The 22,500-nt window shown below is 46.3% G+C and overlaps 2 protein-coding genes across 6 annotated transcripts in view; one reads left to right on the forward strand and one right to left on the reverse strand.

Moving 5' to 3' along the window:
- The window catches only part of klhl5 (kelch-like family member 5), a 62,374-nt gene extending 47,783 nt beyond the window's left edge, over positions 1-14,591 (forward strand). For both annotated transcript variants that reach the window (XM_030350457.1, XM_030350456.1), the window contains exons 6-13: positions 1-169; positions 1,184-1,408; positions 3,342-3,417; positions 4,275-4,361; positions 8,864-8,938; positions 9,924-10,061; positions 10,279-10,450; positions 12,510-14,591. The exon at positions 1-169 is cut by the window's left edge and continues 18 nt beyond it. In XM_030350457.1, coding sequence (XP_030206317.1) covers positions 1-169; positions 1,184-1,408; positions 3,342-3,417; positions 4,275-4,361; positions 8,864-8,938; positions 9,924-10,061; positions 10,279-10,450; positions 12,510-12,566 — 999 coding nt within the window. In that variant the 3' untranslated portion in view covers positions 12,567-14,591. The remainder of the gene's footprint in view (positions 170-1,183; positions 1,409-3,341; positions 3,418-4,274; positions 4,362-8,863; positions 8,939-9,923; positions 10,062-10,278; positions 10,451-12,509) is intronic.
- Positions 14,592-17,248: 2,657 nt separating this feature from the next.
- Positions 17,249-22,500, reverse strand: part of tmod1 (tropomodulin 1) — an 18,432-nt gene continuing 13,180 nt past the window's right edge. For 2 of the 4 annotated variants that reach the window (XM_030350474.1, XM_030350475.1), the window contains exons 9-12: positions 22,143-22,286; positions 21,128-21,272; positions 20,304-20,409; positions 17,249-19,531 (exon numbers count right to left, since the gene is read on the reverse strand). In XM_030350474.1, the coding sequence (XP_030206334.1) occupies positions 19,513-19,531; positions 20,304-20,409; positions 21,128-21,272; positions 22,143-22,286 (414 nt within the window). In that variant the 3' untranslated portion in view covers positions 17,249-19,512. Of the gene's footprint in view, positions 19,532-20,299; positions 20,410-21,127; positions 21,273-22,142; positions 22,287-22,500 lie in introns of those variants that run through there. The other 2 variants (XM_030350477.1, XM_030350476.1) reach the window with 2 other exon arrangements.

The following is a 22,500-nucleotide window of genomic DNA, read 5'->3' on the forward strand; positions in this document are numbered from 1 at the left end:
GCCAGCCCTCTGCTCAGGGGCAGTGTGGAGTGCCAGAGGCTGCTCATGGAGGGCATGAAGTACCACCTGCTGCCCCAGCGCCGGCCCCTGCTGCAGAGCCCCCGCACGCGGCCCCGCAAGGCCACCGTGGGGGCCCTGTTCGCCGTGGGGGGCATGGACGCCACCAAAGGTAGCACAGAGTTCATGTTTAATTACCGAGGCGAGCCAGTGTAATTATCGAAACTGCGGTCTGTAAATAATTAAAGGATTTCGAAAAAATATATAGTACGTTAAAATAAAAACTTTTTTAGCCATACATTTTTAACCATTGAGAGGAAGTTGGAGACATCAGGCAGAGAAAGTGAGGTTTTTAAGTTGTATCCAACCGAAAGATATCCCCTGGGTCTGATGTTTTTGTTTATTTGATTCATTTGATTTATTGATTTATTGATTGGTTAGGGTAAGGGTTAGAAAAAAACAATCCCAAAATGTTTGCCATTCAACGGTCTGTATCTGTTAATATTGCTGTCTATATTACATAAGGCTGTAGTTACGATATTTTAAGTATTGTGGATTGTTTTCAGGTGGTGATGTCAAAAAAAAAGAAGAGTGTGACCGTTTGGGAGTCCAACGAAATACTGATGAGAAGATATCATGTCTACCCTACACAATGTTAAACCATTTATGTAAAGCGACAGCAGACTGATGACTCATTAGTATGATAATGAGTACTGGCTGTACTCATTAGTATGCGTCCGTATCCTCCTAAGGACATGGTTCCCTGCTGTTAATGGTCCCTCTCCCAATACGTGTCATGCTGGCTCATATGCATAAGGCTTTTATTTATTTCCATTTTATTTTTATACTGCAAACATATTTCAAGAGGTTAAGACAAGGTTGCAGATCGTTCACACGCATTCACATGCATCACAGAAAATGACCATCATCACGCAAAGATTTTTTTTTCCCGGGCAAAACATTTTCCCGTCTCTTTCGGCACGCATGAACGCATCGCCGAGCCGTCGCTGGCGTAGCGCCGTCCAGAGAAAGCTGCTGAGTCGTAGCGTATGTGCTGATCTGCCACACGGCTTGTTCTCCATGATGATCCATCATCGCCCCAGAGGGACCTCATCGCCCGGAGTTGAACCCCCAAACGATTCCTCCGGCGGTGCTGACCCCCGTGGCGTGTGCGTTCTGTGTCCAGGGGCCACCAGCATCGAGCAGTACTGCCTGAGGCGAGACACCTGGAGCCAGGTGGCCACCATGAGCGGCCGCCGGCTGCAGTTCGGCGTGGCCGTGCTGGACGGACGCCTCCACGTGGTGGGGGGCCGCGACGGGCTGAAGACCCTCAACACGGTGGAGTGCTACAACCCCCACAGCAAGAGCTGGAGCGCCCTGCCCCCCATGTCCACGCACAGACACGGCCTGGGTGAGGGGGGGTTCACGCACTTCTGGATGCACACGCGCAATGCAAACACGCACACACGCACACACCAAGTCACTCCTCACTCCCTCAATGACAAACATAACGTGTGCACAAACATGCACAAACGAACACACATACACGTGTGTGTGTGTGTGTGTGTGTGTGTGTGTGTGTGTGTGTGTGTGTGTGTGTGTGTGTGTTGTGTGTGTGTGTGTGTGTGTGTTTGTGTGTGTATGTGTGTATGTGAGTGTAGTGTTTGGGCAGGACAGGCCTGTGTGGGGCAGTTCATCAACACATCTGGTGCTGCAGATGTTCATTTGATGAATGCCTTCGGTTCAGAGGATCGCCATCCAGTATCCTAACAAGCCATGATTAATATCCTGGCTTGGCTGGGATATTATGGTCACTACTCCTCCTCCTATACCTCCTCCCCCTCCTCCCCCTACTCCTCCTCCTCCAGCGCCTATATAGCTCCTCCCCAACTTCCTTCCTCCTCCCCCTCCTCCTCCACTACCTCCCCCTCCTCCTTCACTACCTCCCCCTCCTCCTCCTCCACCTCCCCCCTCCTCCTCCACCACCTCCCGTCCTCCACCTCCCCCTCCTCCTCCACCTCCCCGTCCTCCACCACCTCCCCCTCCTCCTCCACTACCTCCCCGTCCTCCTCCTCCACCTCCCCCTCCTCCTCCTCTTCCTATTCAGTCTCTTTCCATGGTTCACACACAGGCCTTTGAAAGTACAGCGCTGGTCAGGGTGATCAAATCTGGGTAATTGTCTCTCCTGGCTTCACTAAAACATCCATACCAATATAATTGATCAAGGTTCCAATTCTGCTAAAGAGTGTTTAACTTGAGCCATTGTTTACAAATGTAAACAATGACAATATAGTACTTTATCTTATGGAATCAATGTGTTTAGGTCGGTTCGGATTTTATGGACAACATAGCAGTGAAAATCCAGACCAATTAATTATCCAAATGTCTCATCAAAATGACCACAGTGCTAAATATCTATTGTTTACATTCGTGGCAGGCGCATTCATGCGAAAATGCTCGAAGGCAGAATCGACACAGCATATTGATCTGACAAATGTAGCTATGGCTTAGTTCAATCAGGCAGACGACGTTCCCCTTCTGTTCATCTTCGATCTATGTTGGGCTCTAGATTGCAACGCTGTCATCGCAGGCCCCTCCCCTTCATCTCTCAACCAATCAGGATCAAATATTCATTAACAAAAGTACAATTGCAGGGCAATGCACAAGTTCATAAACAACTCTAATTCATGCTTGTCGTTGGTCTTTTGTTCCAATGAGACTCGTTGTAACTCTCCTCCATCCTTTCCCCCTCCGGGATTAAGCTCCACCTGTCTAAGGATAAATAGATTACCGCCTCCAGGGCTGAGGCCCTCCTCCCTATCCTAGTCACACCACCAGCAGCGTCTAGACACCATCAAGGGGGGATCATATCCCGGCATACCTCATGGTCCCCATGAAGAATCATTTGATGGTGTCTCATCGCCAAAAGTCAATAAATGTTGTGGTTCATTTTAAATACTAGTCGCTTCTGATTGAAATTATATCAGAGGGTTTGATGAAGAGAGACTGTTCTGAGGGTTTGCTGAAGAGAGACTGTTCTGAGGGTTTGATGAAGAGAGACTGTTCTGAGGGTTTGATGAAGAGAGACTGTTCTGAGGGTTTGATGAAGAGAGACCATTCTGCGGGTTGGTGAAGAGAGACTTTTCTGAGGGTTTGCTGAAGAGAGACCGTTCTGAGGGTTTGGTGCAGAGAGACTGTTCTGAGGGTTTGCTGAAGAGAGACCGTTCTGAGGGTTTGGTGAAGAAAGACCGTCCTGAGGGTTTGATCTCCCGGACTGGTGTTGTCCCTGCAGCGCCAAACACCTCCGGGCATGCAGTGGTCTGACACGTGTTCTCTGTTCACAGGCGTAGCCGTCCTGGAGGGGCCCATGTACGCGGTCGGGGGGCATGACGGCTGGAGCTACCTCAGCACGGTGGAGAGGTAAGGGGCGAGGGTCCATATCTATATCCTGCTGATAGCACGGCAAACAGCAGGAGAGCCTAGCTGGACCTCACTGTTGATGGGAGGGATAGAGTGAGTCCTGGATAGTGGTCAGCTGTAATGTGTGGGACATGGACCAATGGAGCGTTGCTTGATTTATGTTCAAAAAGGCTGAAAATATATAGAATATGCAATAATATATATATTTTAGGACTTTGTACTTCTTAAAATAAGAATATGTACCTTTAGTTATCCTCATTTGTCCATTTGATGCTTTTTTTTGCTTTTTCTTTATTTTTACATTTAATAGTTTTTTTTTGTCATTTAATTGAATCTGTTATATTTTAGAGACACAATATACCAGAATTCTCAATTTCTATTATAAAACAGATAGTTGTGGTCCACAAATTCTGATTGAGGACCACTTTCTAGCCTTGTAAAATAATATTCTAAATACTGTAAAAAAATGATGGCGATGTCAAGATAAATGTTAACCATCACCAATCTTTAAAGCCTTATTAGACTGTTTCTAAGCTGTGTTGCTTAGCAACCGTTTTGCTGTCCTGAGGAACTATACTGTTTGTCGGAAGAATGATGCAATAAATGGTCCCATTTTATGTTGCTATGTATGGGCTCATTTTGGAAGTCTTACAAGGTAGTCTATAGTAACCGTTTTGGCTAGCGTTTTATATCAGCCCTGCCTAGCACCGTGCCTCACAACGCCCCCTAGCTGTTCCTAAATCACATCAGCCAGGGTCCTGGGTTAAGGTCTCCACCTTCCCAGCGCAGTCTGTCTTGTGTGTTTGGCGGCCTAAAGGCGTTCATAAATCACGTTTTTCATTTCCTGTGTGGACCAGGTGGGACCCGCAGGCACGCTTGTGGAGCTTTATCTCCAGCATGTCCACACCCAGGAGCACCGTGGGCGTGGCGGTGCTCAACGGGAAGTGAGTTAACGCACGCACGCACGCACACACTCACACACACAAACACACACACACGCACGCACACACACACACACACAAGCACACACACAGACACACACACACACACACACTTATATGTGTGTATTCTGTGCATTCAAATGTACAGCGTTCCGCCAGAGAGGCTTGCGAAACAAACCAGTCTAGAGTTCTAAGAAATGATCTCAAGACCACAGAAGCAAATCAATGGCGCCCTAATGGCACTATTCTATACAGTACAGTCAGTTACCCGTCAATATTCGGGGGGGTCCCCGTCCCCCGATTGTTGCGCAATACCGATCTAAATTACCTCAATATGCAGTAGGCCTATAACATTACAATATTTCATGGATGCAAGCAATCAGTCTATAGCCTACATGACAACACACACAGGCACACAACAATTGTTGATAATCCGATATGCTATAGTAGCCTATTCGTAAAGCAACACTTTAGCCAATGCAGCCTCCTAGGTCAGTACTGACATAGGATGGATGCACGTTTGGATGCACAATGTTTTATAACAAGGAGAGGCAAAGTTGTGCATTACAATGCAAACACAACAATAATTGGCACCAATATGGCGCACTTAGAAGAGCAATCAACAACTGAATAAATGCCAGGTATAGCCTATCGGAGACTGGCACGCAATCAGTGCACTTGCGAAAGAAAGCCTGCAGTATGACCGATCGTGTGACATTATTTAACCATCCATCTACAGCAAATACGGTCAGACAGATACATCATTGAACACATACACAAAGCACATTCGTCCATCCACGGCGGATGCTGACAACATTTTACACAACAAGCCAAACATCACCACGGCAGGTGCGCTCTCTCTCACTCGCGCGCCTCTCTCTCTCACTCTCCGCACGCACGTAAACAATTAGGCCTACTCCAACTTGAAAGGCTAGGCTGCTTCACTAAGACCACAACCAACCACAACTCCTTCTTAACCATGCAGTATGCCGAAGCCGGAAAGGACATGCACGCACACAGTCGCACACACTCATCTTATGCACGGTGCACCCTATGTCCAGGGGTGGACTGGCCATCTGGAATACCGGGCATCGTCCCGGTGGGCCGTTGAATTCCCTCCAATTGGGCCGGCCAATGGGCTACAGAGGGCTAGCAGTGGGTTGCCAGCATCGATACGTATTATTGGTCTATGTTTGTCATTGTCAATCAATCATAGGCTGACAGGCTCAGAGTGCCCTGACAGTGCTGTCAATCACAAAACAAACCAGGGTGGGCGGGACCTCATGGCATGGGCTGGAGTCGCGGGAGTCGGGACGGAGCTGAAAACGGCTGCCTTCACACCGCCCGGCAACCGCCCTTATAACCGCCTCGCTGCCGGAGGGTTCACACTACATATACTTGTCAGTACACAGATACTGAGTACAAGTTCTGTTTGCTGTTTCTTGCAGGTCATGAATTTGGTGAAGAGTGTCGCTGTCTGGCTGTGGAAGAGGAAGTAGGGCAATATATATATTGACCTAAATATAACCATAAATAGAGAATTGAATCTTTTTTTTATCTATAGCTGTGTGGAAAAAGTCTAAGACATGAATCACAGGTCTGAATAGATATGCATTCTCATATACGTGTATGTGCACATGAATACATACATGTGCACATACACTTATATGAGAATATGACACGTATATGAGAAAAAAAAATTAAATTCTCTATTTATGTTTTCATAATGACTGAGTCACCGTTAAAACAAATGAGTTTCAGCTTTAATGCTGCTACTTTCTATAATATGTTTTTTATTTAGATTATTTGTCAGGATATTTTGTTATTATTGTCCGAGTCTGGTTTTAACTAATGCTGGGCTTACACCAAGAGATTTTCACAGTCACAGACTAAAAACTGCAAGAGAGAATTTAGCGTTGGATCAAGTGTGATATCTAACAAGGGTTTTGTAGATATGTAGATATGGGGGGTGGAGATGCAGCGACCATAAGAGGTCTGTTAACTTCCTGTTCGGGTTTTACACCTTTCTTGTCAGCAACAGCAACAACTGCTATTTACAGTGCTGTACTATTATTCGGATACATGTACTCGATTAAATTGTTTTAATCAAGTACATACAGGGTTCTTCCCGTTCGCCTCGTCCCACCCCTAGTGCTGATAATGTAGTGGGCTGGTCTGGACAGAAATGTCAGGGCTGAAATTTTTGTCCCAGTCCCACCCCTGCCTATGTCCCAGTTCTATCATGACAATTCAGTCACTGCACAACTGGTTTAGCTTTCGCTTGCTAGCCGTTTTTAGTATGACTTTTCAACATCACGTCTTTCTTCTGTTTGGCGAACATGGCTAATTTGCTAACCCTAACCCTATATTTGTGAATAAATGTTTTGAATTCTGAACACTGGACAGGGTGATCTTAAAAACATTTAAGTGACCATTAGTAACAATAAAATAATAGGCTATATATTTTATTTTTGACAAAATTGTATACCCCCCTCAAATGTGCTTTTGAGGCTTTCAGGGGGTCTCATTGTAAATCGGGAGGGTAGAGCCCCCCAGACCCCCCCCCATTTTTCGCACACTGAGTATAGTAAAAGTAATTTAATGTAGAGGGAATGATGTTGATTTAGTATTTTGTTTTTCAAAACAAAAAGCATCAACTGTGGGATCATGTCTCCTTTTGGTAGAGAGATTAATGTTAAGGTTTTGATTGGGCTACAGTGTCGATTGGGCTGATGGATTAGTCCACTGTGAACTCTGACAAAGGGGGAGCTCTTCAGCACAGCTCATCAGACATTGTAAGCATCACTTACCACCAACAAAGTCTCCTCGATTTGAGCATTGAGCGATTCTTTCATTCACAAAGCACATATTTCATGTCGAAAGAGCAATCATTTCAGGTTATCATTTTCAGAAATTTAACGTTGCAGTTCTTGCAGAAAAATATTTGAATACGACCAAAACAACAACATTAAGGCAATCCTTGGAAGGTGGTCAACATTCTAAAGCAGCTTGGCCCAACCCCACCCAGGGTCAGACTAATCTGCCTCAAGCCATCGAACATTGATCACTCTGCTGGAGCCTTGGAAAAGCTTCTCTTCCTGAGGCGAGCAGATATATCTATAGATCAAGATATATATACATATATATGAACCTGCTACGTGGGAGAGGTCAGAGAACAGTGTCAGTGGCTCCTGCAGTACTGAATACGGAGGGGGAATACGAATGAGGTGGAGCGAGGTCTGAAGCCAGTATATTCTTTACATTTTGTAGCTGTGCATGTAGTCCTTTCCCTGCCTTTGCTTGCCCCGAGCAGCTGGATGTGTGGATGCAAACGGAATGGGAAAGAGGGGGATGTATTTTCAATCACAGTGTCAGGACTAATGAGCTAATCTAGAGGCAATCACAAACTAAAACACACACACATCCACACACGCAGGCACGCACACACGCACGCACGCACACATGCACATGGACGCACACACCAAACATACACCCAGACACACACACACACACACACACACACACACACACACACACACACGAACACATGAACACGTGCCTGTAATGAACACACATAATGGAGAACAATGAACGATGGCTGCAGTCAGTACCAAGCTGGTGTCGTGACCTATCCCGGCTCCCAGGATTCCATGATATTCAACAGAGGAGATCTGAGCATGATAATATTGTGTCCTTTATTAGCATCGGCAGCAACGACAGGGAAGGTCTTTAGCGATGGTAATTAATATAGCAACCATGCGCTAAACATGCCAAGTAGTACTGTGGTGTGTGTGTGTGTGTGTGTGTGTGTGTGTGTGTGTGTGTGTGTGTGTGTGTATTGCCTGATGAAACTTATTACATCGGTTTGAACGGTTTTCTCGTCCTTCTTAGACACACACACACAAGCAAGCACACACACAAACACACACACACGCACACGCACACACACACACCACACACACACACACACACACACGGAATACATCTTTATGGCCTCATGCCGTCGCCCACAGTTATTCACAGACACTGACTGGTTTGGGTTTGATACCCCAAAAGTGCTGCTTCATTTATTTTGCTCCCCTCACTCGCTCCTCCGCTGCTGAAATTGGCTCATGCACACGCGTGCGCACAGACAGACACACCCACACCAACACACAAGTCCACACACACACACACACACACTTGGCTCAACAGTCCCAGCTGTTTCACTGTCACTAAATTGAAAAGGGGCTTCCAGAACCTGTGCAATATTACCTTTACCTATATCGGTCTCTGTCTCCATCTCTGTTTCTCCATCTCTCAACCTCTCTATCTGTCTCTCTATTTATACTATACATGTCTCTCTCTCTCTCTCCCTCTCTATCACTCTATCTATTATATCTATCCTTTGCTCTCCCCCTCTCTCTATCTCACTCTGTTTTTACTGAATCTGTCTCTCATGTATACTATCTCTCCTAGTATCTCTCTCTATATGTATCCTTAATGTATCTCTGTCTCTGTGTCAGGTTGTATGCGGTGGGAGGGCGAGACGGTTCATCCTGCCTGCGCTCCGTCGAGTGCTTTGACCCCCACACCAACAGGTCAGACATGACATCACCTGCTGTAACAGTGTATCCCTGCTCCAGGCCTACATACTCCCGTATGTGGCGTGTGTGTTTTATGAGTCTATTTCTTATTTCCTGATTTAAAGAAATGGACGAAACAGCTACGAGGTCTCCATGTCCGTAAATGGAGGACTATGTCATCCAAATGGTTCTAGCTAGCTGCAGGATAGCGTAGTTGCTATCATTACCAGCCATTAGGCTAGTTGTGCAGCCACAGGGAAAAAGACTCATGCCTGACTCAGAAGCATAAAGTCTGTATCGTCTTCACTGCTAGAAACAAGGGTTGGTACACGGATAATCAATGAGGTGATCAGGCAAAGAATCCGGCACGGAGAAGAAAATGGTGTAGTTGGGGAAAAAGGAGCCAGAATCAATGAACCAGGAACAGTAATAATCTGGGGGGAAGGGCTGGGAAGCTTGATGCCGGGAACAAAGGCGGACTGGCGCGAGGGAAACACGCTGGCTAAATGCACGAGGAGGGGAGCGAAAGCGAGGTACAGGTGAACTCACCAAGGGGAGGGAGGACAGTCACAGAGGTGGGAGACACAAGGGGGGAGCAAAGTGAGGAGATAGAGGTGGGAATTAGACAAAGGAAAAAGGACAACGATGAGGAAATGACTGAAACAATAAACACATGACTCAATGAGCAGAGCGAGGCGTGACAGTAGTGGTACGGGCGTTTGACTCCCAGGCCAAAGGTTCTCGCACTGCCTACCGTTTCGCTTCCTTGAACAAGCTGGCTGCCCCTACTCGCTCCTTTATGACATCTGGATTCACTATTAGTCACTTTGGACCAAATGATCCACTAATGACCGAGCCGGAATATCAGGAGGACATCACTGTTTCTATTGGCCTTTTCATAAGGGAGGGCTGAGATAAGCAAAACGTCTATGTTTTGTCTTTTAGTTGACTGACGATATAAACGATTGATCCTTGCTTGTTATTTCCTGGTTGGCTGCAGGTGGAGCGGGTGTTCTCCAATGGCTAAGCGGCGTGGTGGAGTGGGCGTGGCCACTTGGAATGGCTTCCTGTACGCCATCGGAGGCCACGATGCCCCGGCCTCCTCCCTCTCCTCGCGGCTTAGTGACTGTGTGGAGAGGTGTGTTTGTGTGTGTTTGTGTGTGTGTGATGCGAGGGCATTGTGTGTGTGTGTGTGTGTGTGGTGTGTGTGTGTGTGTGTGTGTGTGTGTGTGTGTGTGTGTGTGTGTGTGTGTGTGTGTGTGTGTGTGTGTGTGCAGGTAACATTCTTCCAATAATCACTTTTTACAAAAGTTGTGTGTATGTTTGTGCGTGTGCGTTTGTGCGGGTCTTTGCAGGTACGACCCCCAGACGGACGCCTGGACAACTGTGGCGCCCATGAGCATCAGCCGGGACGCGGTGGGGGTGTGTCTCCTTGGCGACCGTCTCTATGCAGTGGGCGGTTACGATGGGCAGGTGTACCTCAACACTGTGGAGTCTTATGACCCTCAGACTAATGAGTGGACCCAGGTACACACACACACACACGCACGCACACTTGCACACAAACACACACATAAACACACTTACCAACACATGCACACAACACAAGCGCGCACACAAACACACAGGGGCACTGCAAGTGCCCCTATACAAACAAAGAAATGAACACGCACCTAAAATACACAAGAAACAAAGTCAATCCAGAGTCAGTCCAATATATCAGGTGTGTTTGACATACATTAGATCAAATGCAATGAAAACCAGCTCAAACAGCCACTCTGCAGTTTACTAGAACCAAGTGACACGCAGTAACAATGTGGCACAAATAAAAATGTCACTCTTAGAGGGAGCATGCGCCAACACACAAACAAACGTTAAAGAAACACAATGTGACCTTCCTCCTGGAACGGCAAATGTTGTTGTACTGTTATGTAAATGTGTGTTTTGTTTCATGCTAATATTGTCCTTGCTGCTGCATTGAATACTGCATACAGATGGGGAAATGGGTTTGTGTGTGTTTGTTCAGAGATGGGGCTCTCACTGGCTTCCTATTGATGTCTGGGCTCTTCCGGTTGCCTCGAAAGTTTTCTTTGCAAAGTCACTAGTGCCTTTCGTCATGGAAACTATTTGGGATTCTGAGAGTTTGAGTCTTAGCTTGTTAGAATTTGACCTCGTTTTAAATTTCTAAGGGGATAGCTTTCGGAGTGGGATTAGTCTCAGCAATAACATTCCTCCAATATAATCAGATTTGGCTTATCAAAGACGGATAGCTGCCAAAACCTACAGCCGATGATGAAAGCCAGGATGGTAGTGCTTGTATTGTTTGATTTATAATTAATGATGCTGGCTGGATGCTCTGTAGATAAAGTGCTATAAATGAACTCGACCCTGAGAAAACAACAGAACATGGATTGATGCGGAGGGGCAAGAAATGAGAAAGTGAAGAAGCATAGCAGGCATGTCCGATTCCCCACGTAACCACAAGAGACAAACAATAATAATAATAATACATGCTGAGTCTCACAAACACCCACCCCAACACACACACACACCTGAGATTCTGCTGATACTGCTCACGTGGTTACACTTCCCTGCTCCTGCAAGCTTCAGCACTGATCTGTAAATCCTGACTCACACAGAAACATAGCAGGAAGCTGTAAGGTTTGGGGCGGACAGAAAGGTACTGACAGCTAGAACATATAGTATATTTCTAATTAGAATAAGCGATGCGGTTCCAAAATAAGTGTTTGGAATTGCCTCCAGCTATTACCGAGGAGTATATCAAGGTGACAAGCATTGTTTTATCATCTTGTTTATGGACATGGTAAAGTGAAACGGTGCGTAGAATGTATCTTGCTCCTTTAGCGGTAGGGAGATGTATTTCTAATTTTAGGGAGGGATGAAATACTTATTTTAATCGGACATGAAGTATATTGTATTTGAGGAAGGGCCTTTACCCTCAAAAGCTAGAGATTAATCATCTAGCTTTTGAGGGTTCCAACTACTGTATATAGAGGACATGATTTCATCAAGCAGAATTTGATAGACAACCTTCTGTCACAGTTTGCTTACTTTTTAAAGCAATGTTACAATTTGTTGGAAAGCTGTCCATGTTCCTTTGAAGTTGAATTTGGATACAAAATAAGTAAAAGAAAGATTGCATATATGTATTATGAATTAATATGCACCATGCAGTAATGCAGTTTTATGCTGCCTAACACGCTGGGGGTGTCAGTGACCGTCCTTGTGTCGTCACACGGACATATGCAAATGTAGGACAGCCTTAAACTAACAGTAGCCAACTCTCAGAGAGATGGCACAGTTTTAGTATTCATACTACAGTTTTCGAAAGAGCCTAGCCTCATTTATGTTGCAACACTGTATTATTGTTAAACGTTTCTGGGTGACCGAATAGGCAAGTAATGTTAATTTAACAGAATATTAGACGATAACACCAAAACATCGGTCATGTCTGTCAATGTTTCGGTGTCGGCGGATCTTATTGAACAGAGATGATCTTTAAGGATTTCTGCAGGCAGGTAGAAACCCAGAAAACACACCCTGTCAACCTGTGTTTGTCCTCTAGGTGGCGCCTCTGTGTCTGGGCCGGGCCGGTGCGTGCGTGGTGGCCGTCAAGCTGTAATGAGGACACCAATACTGACATGAAGTATAACGTCATGTCTGCAGGGCATTGGGGAGGGGGGGGGGGGGGGGGGGGGGGGGGAAGACCTCAGTAACCCCTCTTGTCACTGGTGACATGATCTCCATGGATACGGTATGTCTTGCTGATGGGATGACGAAGCAGTGGAAGGATGCCATTGCCTGAGGGGACATCGGAAAGAAGATGCAGAAAATGACAGCGAGAGAGAGAGAGAGAGAGAGAGAGAGAGAGAGAGAGAGAGAGAGAGATCAACTTAAACGTTTTATTCAGATTTAATACCTAGGGGATAGCGTTAATATCACTGGAGGTTGATGAGTTTTATGGCTGTGTGTACGAAAGGAGGTGAAAGCTGTCTTCCGTGTATGTGAACAAAATAACTGCTGTCTCACGGATTCTGACCTTTTCCTTTTTATTCGCATACAAGGTGAGCATGCACACTTCAATTTAAACAAATACACAAACTGCCAAACACTCACACACACAGACATCCAGGGGGATGCATAATTTTACCTGACAGGGAAGTGAGAGAGCGAGACAGACGGGGAGAGAGAGGGAGAAAACGACAGTGCCGCTGAGATATCTCATCATGTCAGGTCTCGTAGCTTTCCTCAGCAATTTCAGGGATCCTGTTTTGATGCTATTTCCACATTGTTCTTTTTTCATATTGCCACCGTTCGCTCGCTGTTCGTCTCTCTGTCTCTCTCCTTCTCTCGCTCTCTACCCTTTCTTCCTCGCCTCCTCTCCTGTTCTCTGATGAGGAAACTGGGTTTGACATAATCAGCACAAGTGTGCAAACAGATTTGCCGTGACGCAGTGTGGGCTCCTGTAAGTTGTCTTCGCCGTTCAGAAGTACTTCCATGATCTTATCTTTATATAGTTGGATTGTTTTTGATTAATCTACAGTACAGGCTGCAGCAGCAGCTTCATTCAACCTTATTTAGTGTTTTTCATTAGAATCACCCAGCCAGGCTGTGTCCTCCTGGGTGACACAATACAACCATTGGAAAACCCATTCCAACCCCCCCCCCCCCCCCCCCACACTCAACCCCTTCCAGGTAGGTCAAAGGTCAACGATCGGTTTGACTTTTCTATGCTATCGTGTGTTTGTGTGTGTGTGTGTGTGTGTCTGCGTGCGTGCGTGTGTCTGTGTGCGTGTGAGAGAGGGAGAGTGTGTTAATGTGCATGTGCGAGTGTGCGTGCACTGGGGCCATGTGTTCAGTGTCCAGGGACTGCAGGCAGGGTATTTTTATCTCAAATGAGAATCTTCCCTCGTTTTCTCTCGACATCTTCAATTCCCCACTGCTTTTCCCTCACGCTTCCCAATCTCATTACTGTTCACGAGCACAACCACCCACCCACACACACACACTCACGCACGCACGCACACACAGATAACACGTGTACTCTAACTTTCACTTGCACAAAGTTATCTGGCGTATAGTTGCTCTATGCAGCCAAGCCGTAATGGTTGGAATAATGGAGCAGGGGTCTGAGTGCAAAGCTTCAGTGTTTGATGTGGAGATCAGAGACCTGTTCTATGTGAGGGGAAATGTATGTGGAGTGCAAACAAATTCAAGGGTGAAAATCAAGCCCTCTGTTAGAGTTAGATGGAAGAAGCTGTGTGTGTGTGTGTGTGTGTGTGTGTTGTGTGTGTGTGTGTGTGTGTGTGTGTGTGTGTGTGTGTGTGTGTGTGTGTGTGTGTGTGTGTGTGTGTTTTGTATGTGTGCCATTGAAAGTATACACAAAAATCATGAAATTTATTTACACAATCATATATAAACACTTGCCCACACTAGGCAAATACAAACACGCATGCACTAATGCACCCATGCACAGACAGAGGCACACAGCTGGATGCCAAAAACTGCCCCAGGAACCTGTGACTCAGCAATGGAAAGTAGGCAAGCCCCCCTGCTGTTTGCATCTGTGTTCAGAGTTACTTTATTTTCAGTGAGAGAGAGAGAGAGAGAGAGAGAGAGAGAGAGAGAGAGAGAGGAGAGAGAGAGAGAGGAGAGAGAGAGAGAGAGAGAGAGAGAGAGAGAGAGAAGAGGAGAGAGAGAGAGAGAGAGAGAGAGAGACATTCCAATTTAAATAATTTATTGACTGTAAAAAGCATGTAAATATATCTAAGAAATGTGTCTGTAATCTGTACGTATCATGCTGGACATTATACAGTTACTGCTAGGTATATTGCAAGTTTATTTTTTATGTTGTATCACAGAAGACCCTCATAGGTTGGAATTATTATCCCTCATCTTTATTGTACCCTCACTCTGCATGTCACACGTGTCGTCCCCCCCCCCCCCCCCCCCCCCCCCCCCCCCCCCCCCCCCCCCCCCCCCCCCACATCGGACATGAGGTATATTCAACTGTAAAGCTGTCTTTTTTTTTTACATTAAAGCCAAACAATGAATTTGTCATTATTCCTTCCTTTCTTTCTTTAAAAGATAACAATTCAAGGCTGTTTAAATAGCCAACGCATGATTCACTTGTGCATCATAACAGGCATTATTACAGGCATTTTCCATGTCTGAGAATCACATGAAATAATTGTATGTTGACATGTATGTGCATGTTCGGCTCTCTTAGGCTCCACGGCCGTACTCCTTGTATTGGTGGTCGCTCTTTCTCTTATATTTGACGTCATGTGACCTCTGCTATGGATCCATGCAATGCTGCATAAAAGGGTTTTATTCCACATTTATGGAAGCATGGTTATGAATTTATTCTCTCATAACCGTAATGGGCCCTCGTTATATACTGTACCTGTGTCATTCCGTTCGGTCAGGAGTCAGGACACACTGCTCGGTGAGCCATCTACAGCCAGGCAGAGCCCCGCTGACTGTCTGGAACAAGTGCCTGAGAAATGTGCAACGTTTAGAGATGTTCTCACCCAGCAACGGGTACTTAGGGCCATTGGCCAAGTTTCAACGGGTTATTTACCTCCGGGGGCCGGTGCTAAATGTTTAACCGCGCTGACAAACGACCAGCGCTAGCGATGAGAAATGCCGGCATGACCTTGTCTCGCCACCGTAGCATCACCCACAAAATGTTATGCCTGCCGGGGGCCGGACAGAGGCACACCCTGACTCTGTGCTGCTGTTGCTGAAGGTTTATCTGCAGTCCTCCCTGTAGACGCAAACATTTTGGAGGCCGCTCTTTAAATCTGGTTAAAGCAATATTATATGCAAGAACTGCTAGGCCTATGTGAATCCAGCCAAGTCTAAACTCTGACAATAACCAGCTTTGTGCCTCGCCTCCCCTCCCTCCGTTATATCCTCTGACGATAAACAGCCCCACGGATTCATTAGATAGCAACACTAATGTAACATGTCATAAGTTGCTGCAATTAGTTGACATTAGAAACTGAGACTAAGAGCTATTTAGAGATAGAGAAGACCATCCGACATAACGTCGACAGACGCCGATCTAATAGTTTTTTCAGGCTGATATTAGGTATGTTAGCATTATTTGCCGTTTCTATCAGCCAGAAACTTAGTACAATACTACAGAATGTTGGGTCATGAAGAAACTGGTTTGAATCCTAAAACTGTCAGGATCCGTCTGTAAACTACGCCAGTTCTCAATGGTCTGCTGAGAACCAGACTGTGAGATATATGGTCTGGCGACACCTACTGGCTTAAACAGAAATAACGTTACGTATGAAAGTCTGAAATCTGTGCCATGGAATTCTAAAAATAAAAAGACATTGTTCCACTGAATATTTATGCATTGAAATAACGTATCTGGATTTTTTTGGCCTCTGAATTTAATTCTTTAAATTTTTCAACAAATCATTTTCACCTTTATTTTTCAATATTAAAAAATTCAAAATAAAATATTTAACGTTAAAACATTCAACTTAAATATTTTCAACGTCGCCAAATTCAACATGCCAAATTCAGCTGCAAAATTCAATGCATGAAAATTCAGTGTTAACATCCGGGGACCCAAGGAAGAGCAATCCAGTGTTTTAATGACGTTGATTTACCTTTGAGCATTTCCTATTATAGGCTACTGTGTCAAATTCTGTTTAGAATTAACGTTTGTATCAAGAAAGAAAGAACCAGTGAGTGACGCTCTTATTCCCGCTCTCCTTGCTTGACTTGCTTGAATTTGTTGTTGAATTTGGGGACGGTGAAAATATTTAAGTAGAATTTTTTTAACGTTGAATATTTGATCAATTTAGAGAATGAAAATTTTGTATAGGATACCTTGCCTGGTTTCCATTGTTTATTTGCCAGTCATATTATGAGGGCAAACATTTGCTCATCTGGCAGTTCTAACCGTATACTGCAGAGCAGTGTTGGAGATAAAAATGTATTCTACTTGTGCATTTAATGAATAGCAAATCAAAATGAAACATAGGTTTTATGTAACTTCACATGTTTTCATGTTACATTTTATAATATTATAATTTAGATAAATTAGGAATATTCTTTAAGAACAACGTAAAATCAGTTAGCTGACTTCAGCTTTAACTCTTTATTTTGCTTATAACTAACGTTGCAGTCCCTTCACCCTCATCAAAAGCCACTAATGGGTTCAGTAATCAGGTAATGTATTTCCCTTCATCTCCAAGCACAATACTACTTCCTTTGATTATTCAATGTGACTTCCTGTGATCGAGGCTGTGCAGTTCACTGAAGGGCTCGGAGACTGTGGTTGTACATACACGATGGACATTTATTTTGAAGCTGTGTACGGTATGTGTACATGGTTGTTGTTTGCACACATCATCACAGTGAAAACAGATCTGCATTCTCAGTTACAAAGGAAACCGGTATCTGTCAGTGTCACAATAAAAAGTCTCAACAAAAGTTCCATAGTTAAATGAATAACAGCTACTTTCAACAAACCTAGTACCCTGGACATTACCTTATGGCCTCCATCTCCAGTAAATAACTACTAAAAAACACCAACAGTCCAAACACATCAGAGACCAACGGGGGAGCAGCTGAGAAATAAACCCATTCTGTCACCAGATCTCCCGGTTACCCACAATGCACCTGGAGTTGTCCCTGCCGTAATGGTGATCTAATTAAGGTTATACTTAGTGGAGTACTACACTATTTAGTCTCTCTCTCCACGCGTCCATGCCTGCTGCAGTTGACAGACAGCTCCAGGCTGAGTGATCCAACCTTATTTACCCAGGTTGGTCTCTGTGACGTTAACCATCTCTACCGGAGAGACCTGGCTGGTGCTTGTTAAACAAAAGTCTGTTTTCAAAACCTCGCGTGAACGTGCATATAAGAGGAGAACACACTGTCATTTCCTCAAGATTACCTCTCCACTTTACACGCATCTCTCAGTGGAATCCAGACACAAGCAAAGGGCCCCGAGGTAAAATCAAATGGGTTTATAACTCCACACCCCTCCCCCCAGGTCCACCACAAATAAATATCTTCTCTTTATATCTGGGAGGTTAAAGTTCAGCACAGCAGCGGAGTACAGGAGCCCTCAAGGTCCAAACACCCGCAGCTCGTTAGGGCTTGTGGTTAATTGATCCGGGCTCACTCAGCAAGCGGCTCCTGGCCAGCTATCATAGGGTTGTTAAATTAAAAGCTAATTAGAGGAGGAAGTGACATCATGAGACAGGATTACGCTGCCTGAGTGGGCTCTCAACGATCACCAGGAGTTCTCACCGGGGGCCCCAAAAACTAGGGGACCTCCACTCTGTTGATAAGGCCCTTCAATATGCTGTAGGTAAGGTTGTTGAGGTGTAAAGAGAGAGCACAACACAGCATAAAGAGCATGATTTTGAAAAAATAAACATAAAAAACGTCCCGCCCTCTCTGCACCCTCCCTCCCTATGTTTCTCAAGCATTGAGAATGCTTACAATCACCACCTGTCTTTGACCGGGTGAATACATTACCCAAATTAGGGAGAGATGCCCTGATTGGTCAGAAATTAACCAGGTGTGGTCTAAAAATTTAAATATTCTAATACTATTCTCAAATTATCACTCTTAAATCTTCCCTACAGTACCTTAAATCCATGTATTCTGTCTGAACAAATGTACATTAAATTAAATGTATAAAACAGAGTATGTATATATGGGGCATTAGCTGGGAGGCTATTGCTAACGGTGTTGGGGTGTTTGCCACCATGAGGGCAGGATAGCAACAAAAGCTTTTTAATCATTCTTTACAGCAGAATACAACTATTTAAATAAATCTGAAACTGTAGAAACAAGGTTCAAGCTACGGTTCACTAGGCTAACCCCCTAGCTTCCAAAAGGTCTTCTGAAAAAAGACACCTGAAAAAAGTAGCTCTATCATCGTGCTATCACCGTATTGGTTAGTTAGAAACGAGAGCTACAGCCAAGGGTTCTGTTGCCCTCTGCCAGCCACGAGAAGCCGGCTCCCCCATCCTGAAGCTCAGAAACACCTTGCTATGGCTCTTTGAAAACACCAGTCAGGGCACTGGTCTCTGTTAGCATCTACTTTACAAGCTAGGCAGCTAGCGGCTAGGGCCGAGCGACGGAGGGAAGGGAGGGGAGGAGGAGGAGAGGAGGTGGAGGAGAGGAGGTGGAGGACAAGAGGAGGAGGAGGAGAGGAGGTAGAGGACAAGAGGAGGAGGAGGAGAGGAGGTGGAGGGGTGGAGGGGGAGAGGAGGAGGAGGAGAGGAGGTAGAGGACAAGAGGATGGAGGAGGAGAGGAGGTGGAGGAGAGGATATGAGAGAGGAGTGGAGGTAACAGTGGAGGACGACGGAAGGTGAAAGAGAGGAGAGGAGGTTGAGATGAGGGGTGGTGGACAGGAGGGTTCGATGACAGAAGTACATAGAGGCGGGGAGAAGAGAGGAGTGAGGGAGAGTTCAATAAGGTGGAGTGGATGGACGGGGATGAAGAAGACATGATGGCGTCTGAACGGGGGGACCCTGGTTTTTACACGTTCGTCCGACACTTTGGGAAGATGGGTCCTCCTTCAAGCCTTCTCTTTCTTACTGTGAACAAAGATAGAAAGGGGGAGAGAGAGAGAGAGAGAGAGAGAGAGAGAGAGAGAGAGAGAGAGAGAGAGAGAGAGAGAGAGAGAGAGAGAGAAAAAACATAAGACACAGAAGAGAGAAGGGGGTAGGTGAGATTAGAAATAGGTAACACATACTGTTATGACTACAGTTCAAGCCGAGTGTTGGAGGCTTAGAGATTATAAAGTCTTCCAATTGAGACTTCTTCACAAGGTGGGGACGCTTCGCGCTCTTGACAAGGGCTTCTGAAACCCTCTGAGGACCAGAAAGACAATGAATTGGGACCCATTTTGGGTCTGCACCCAGTGCTATGAGACCCTGCTCTAGAGTAGAACACATCCCATCGGTTCTCATGAAAGAGTAAGTGGTTGTTGTTTTAACGAGTGTTCAAGCAGGCAGGCTGGGCAGAGACACAGAGGAGACCAAGCACTTCTCTACAAGTGGCTGTCACAGTCAAGAGCTGAGATCATCTCCTTCAGGAGTTTAGACCTCTAGAGAGGAGAGCAGAGGAGAGGAGAGAGGTGAGGGGAGGAGAGAAGAAGAAGAAGGTGACATCATGGAAAGCAGCTATCTTCTGGAGCAAGGAAAAGAGAAGAGAAGATGTGGAAGACGAGGGTGCATCCATTTTATGATCAGCACAAGAGACATTCTGAAGAAGAGGAGGAGGAGGAGGACTAGTTTCCTCGGGCAGGAGGGAGCAGGACAGCAGCAGAGGTCGCAGCGTGGCAGCCCAGAGGTCAGAGGTCATTACTTGGTACGGGTCTTGAACTTCTTCCCCAGGGCGCGCTCCAGCTCCGGTACGGAGAGGGTGAGGGTGAAGGAGCCGTCAGTGCCAGGGTCACACCGGACCACCCGGGCTAGCACCACCACGGAGCACACGTTAGGACGCACAGACACACACACACACACACACACATACACACGTCACACGGACACACACACACAAACTCAGAACGTCTGTCATAATCCAGGAGGGCAGTTTGATTGGCCGGGGCTGACCAGGAGGTGTTCCTGACTGATGACATCCAGATGTTACAGGTGTGGTCAGCGCGTTGTATTCAGCGCACCTTGAACTGACCAAAGTGATGTTTAATTGACATATCATGGGCCACCTAAATGCTGGTCGGAGTCATGTGTGCATGTGTATAGATGAATGTGCTTGTGCATGTGTGTTCGTACGTATGTGTATGTATTAATGTGTGTGTGTGTGTGTATGTGCATGCATGTGCGTACATTAATGTGTCTGTGTATATTAATGCCCATGTGCATATGTGCATCTGCGTGTGCATGTTTGTGTTTGTGTGTTTGTATTAATGTGCGTGTGCGTGTGTTTCTGCATGTGTGTGCGTGGGAATTAACGTGTGTGTAGGTGTGCATGCGTGTGTATGAATGTGGTTGTGTGTGTGTATTAATGTGTGCATGTGTGTGTGTATGTGTGTATGCGTGAGTATTAATGTACGTGTGTGTGTGTGTGTGTGTGTGTGTGTGTGTGTGTGTGTGTGTGTGTGTGTGTGTGTGTGTGTGTGTGTGTGTGTGTGTGTGTGTGTGTGTGTGTGTGTGTGTGTGTGTTTGTACCCAGGTCGTTGTTTGTCATCATGGCGTTGGAGCCCCTGAGCCGGGGCCCTTGCTGGGTGAAGTGATAGCCGAACCTCAGCAGGGTGCGGTTCTTCTCCAGCATGCTGGCGATGTCCATCTCCACCTTGTTACCCAGCGGCTGGCTCTGCAGGAGGGACAGGATGTCGGCCCATTAATACACGTTAAGACGACAACGCACAAAGGAGGGGGGAAGAGAGGAGGGGATGGGAAGGGAGGAGAGGGGAGGAGAGGAGAGAGAGGAGAGGGCAGAGACGAGGGTAGGAGAGGAAGGAGAGGAGGTGAGGAGGGGAGAGGAGAGGAGAAGGGGGAGAAGGGAGGAGAGGAGAGAGAGGAGAGGAGAGGGCAGAGACGAGGGTAGGAGAGGAGAGAGAGGAGGGGAGAGGAGAGGAGAGGAGAGAGAGGAGAGGAGAGGGCAGAGATGAGGGTAGGAGAGGAGAGAGAGGAGGTGAGGAGGGGAGAGGAGAGGAGAGGAGAAGGGGGAGAGGGGAGGAGAGGAGAGGAGAGGAGAGGGGGGCAGAGGAGAGGGGGGAGAGTGGGGGAAGAGGAGAGGAGGAGAGATGAAAGGGGTAAAATAGGTAATTAGTGTTGACTGAGTGAGCTTGCATGTGAGTGTGTGTGGGTGGGTGAGTCCTAAGGAGAGAAAAGCCGAGGCAGCAATGGGAATGTGTTGGGGGGGTATATCTGCGTTTGTGTGTTTGACGTGTGTTCTATATCTATAACATAATATTAGATAAAAACATAAAGTTAATAGAATTGTTAATTACTCTACGTTATTTTTTTTTAATTTGGGGAATGTTTGTGAATGTTTGTGGGTGTGTGTGTGTGTGTGTGTGTGTGTGTGTGTGTGTGTGTGTGTGTGTGTGTGTGTGTGTGTGTGCATGCTTGCGTGCGTGCGTGTGCGTGTAATTGCCTGTGTGTATGTGTTTGCACGCATGCCTGTGTGTACGTGCTTGCTTGTGTGTGTGTGTGTGTGTGTGTGTGTGTGTGTGTGTACCTGGTTGTCTATCTTCAGCTCCAGCAGGGTGGTGTTGGACTGCAGAGCCTCTATGAGGGCCAGGACTCCGGCGCCGGTGATGAAGTTGGACTCCACGTTGAGGCTCTTCAGGGTGGTGTTGACCTTTAGCATGTCCGCCAGCGCCTGCAGACACCAGATACCGCTAGCCTGCGTCGGCGGGCTCCCTAACTACCTTGGCGACAGATAGCCGGCGCCCGGTACGCAGCTACCCTTCGTACTGGGCGCCGCTCGCCGGCTGACTGAGGACAAGCCAACAGCTGATCGGCCCTCCGAGGGGGGCGGTAGATCTCCATCAGAAGCCAACGTTAGCCAACTTAGCAGCTCTGAGCCAAAGTGA

The sequence above is a fragment of the Gadus morhua genome, chromosome 3 (assembly GCF_902167405.1).
Source record: "Gadus morhua chromosome 3, gadMor3.0, whole genome shotgun sequence".
NCBI lineage: Eukaryota > Metazoa > Chordata > Actinopteri > Gadiformes > Gadidae > Gadus > Gadus morhua.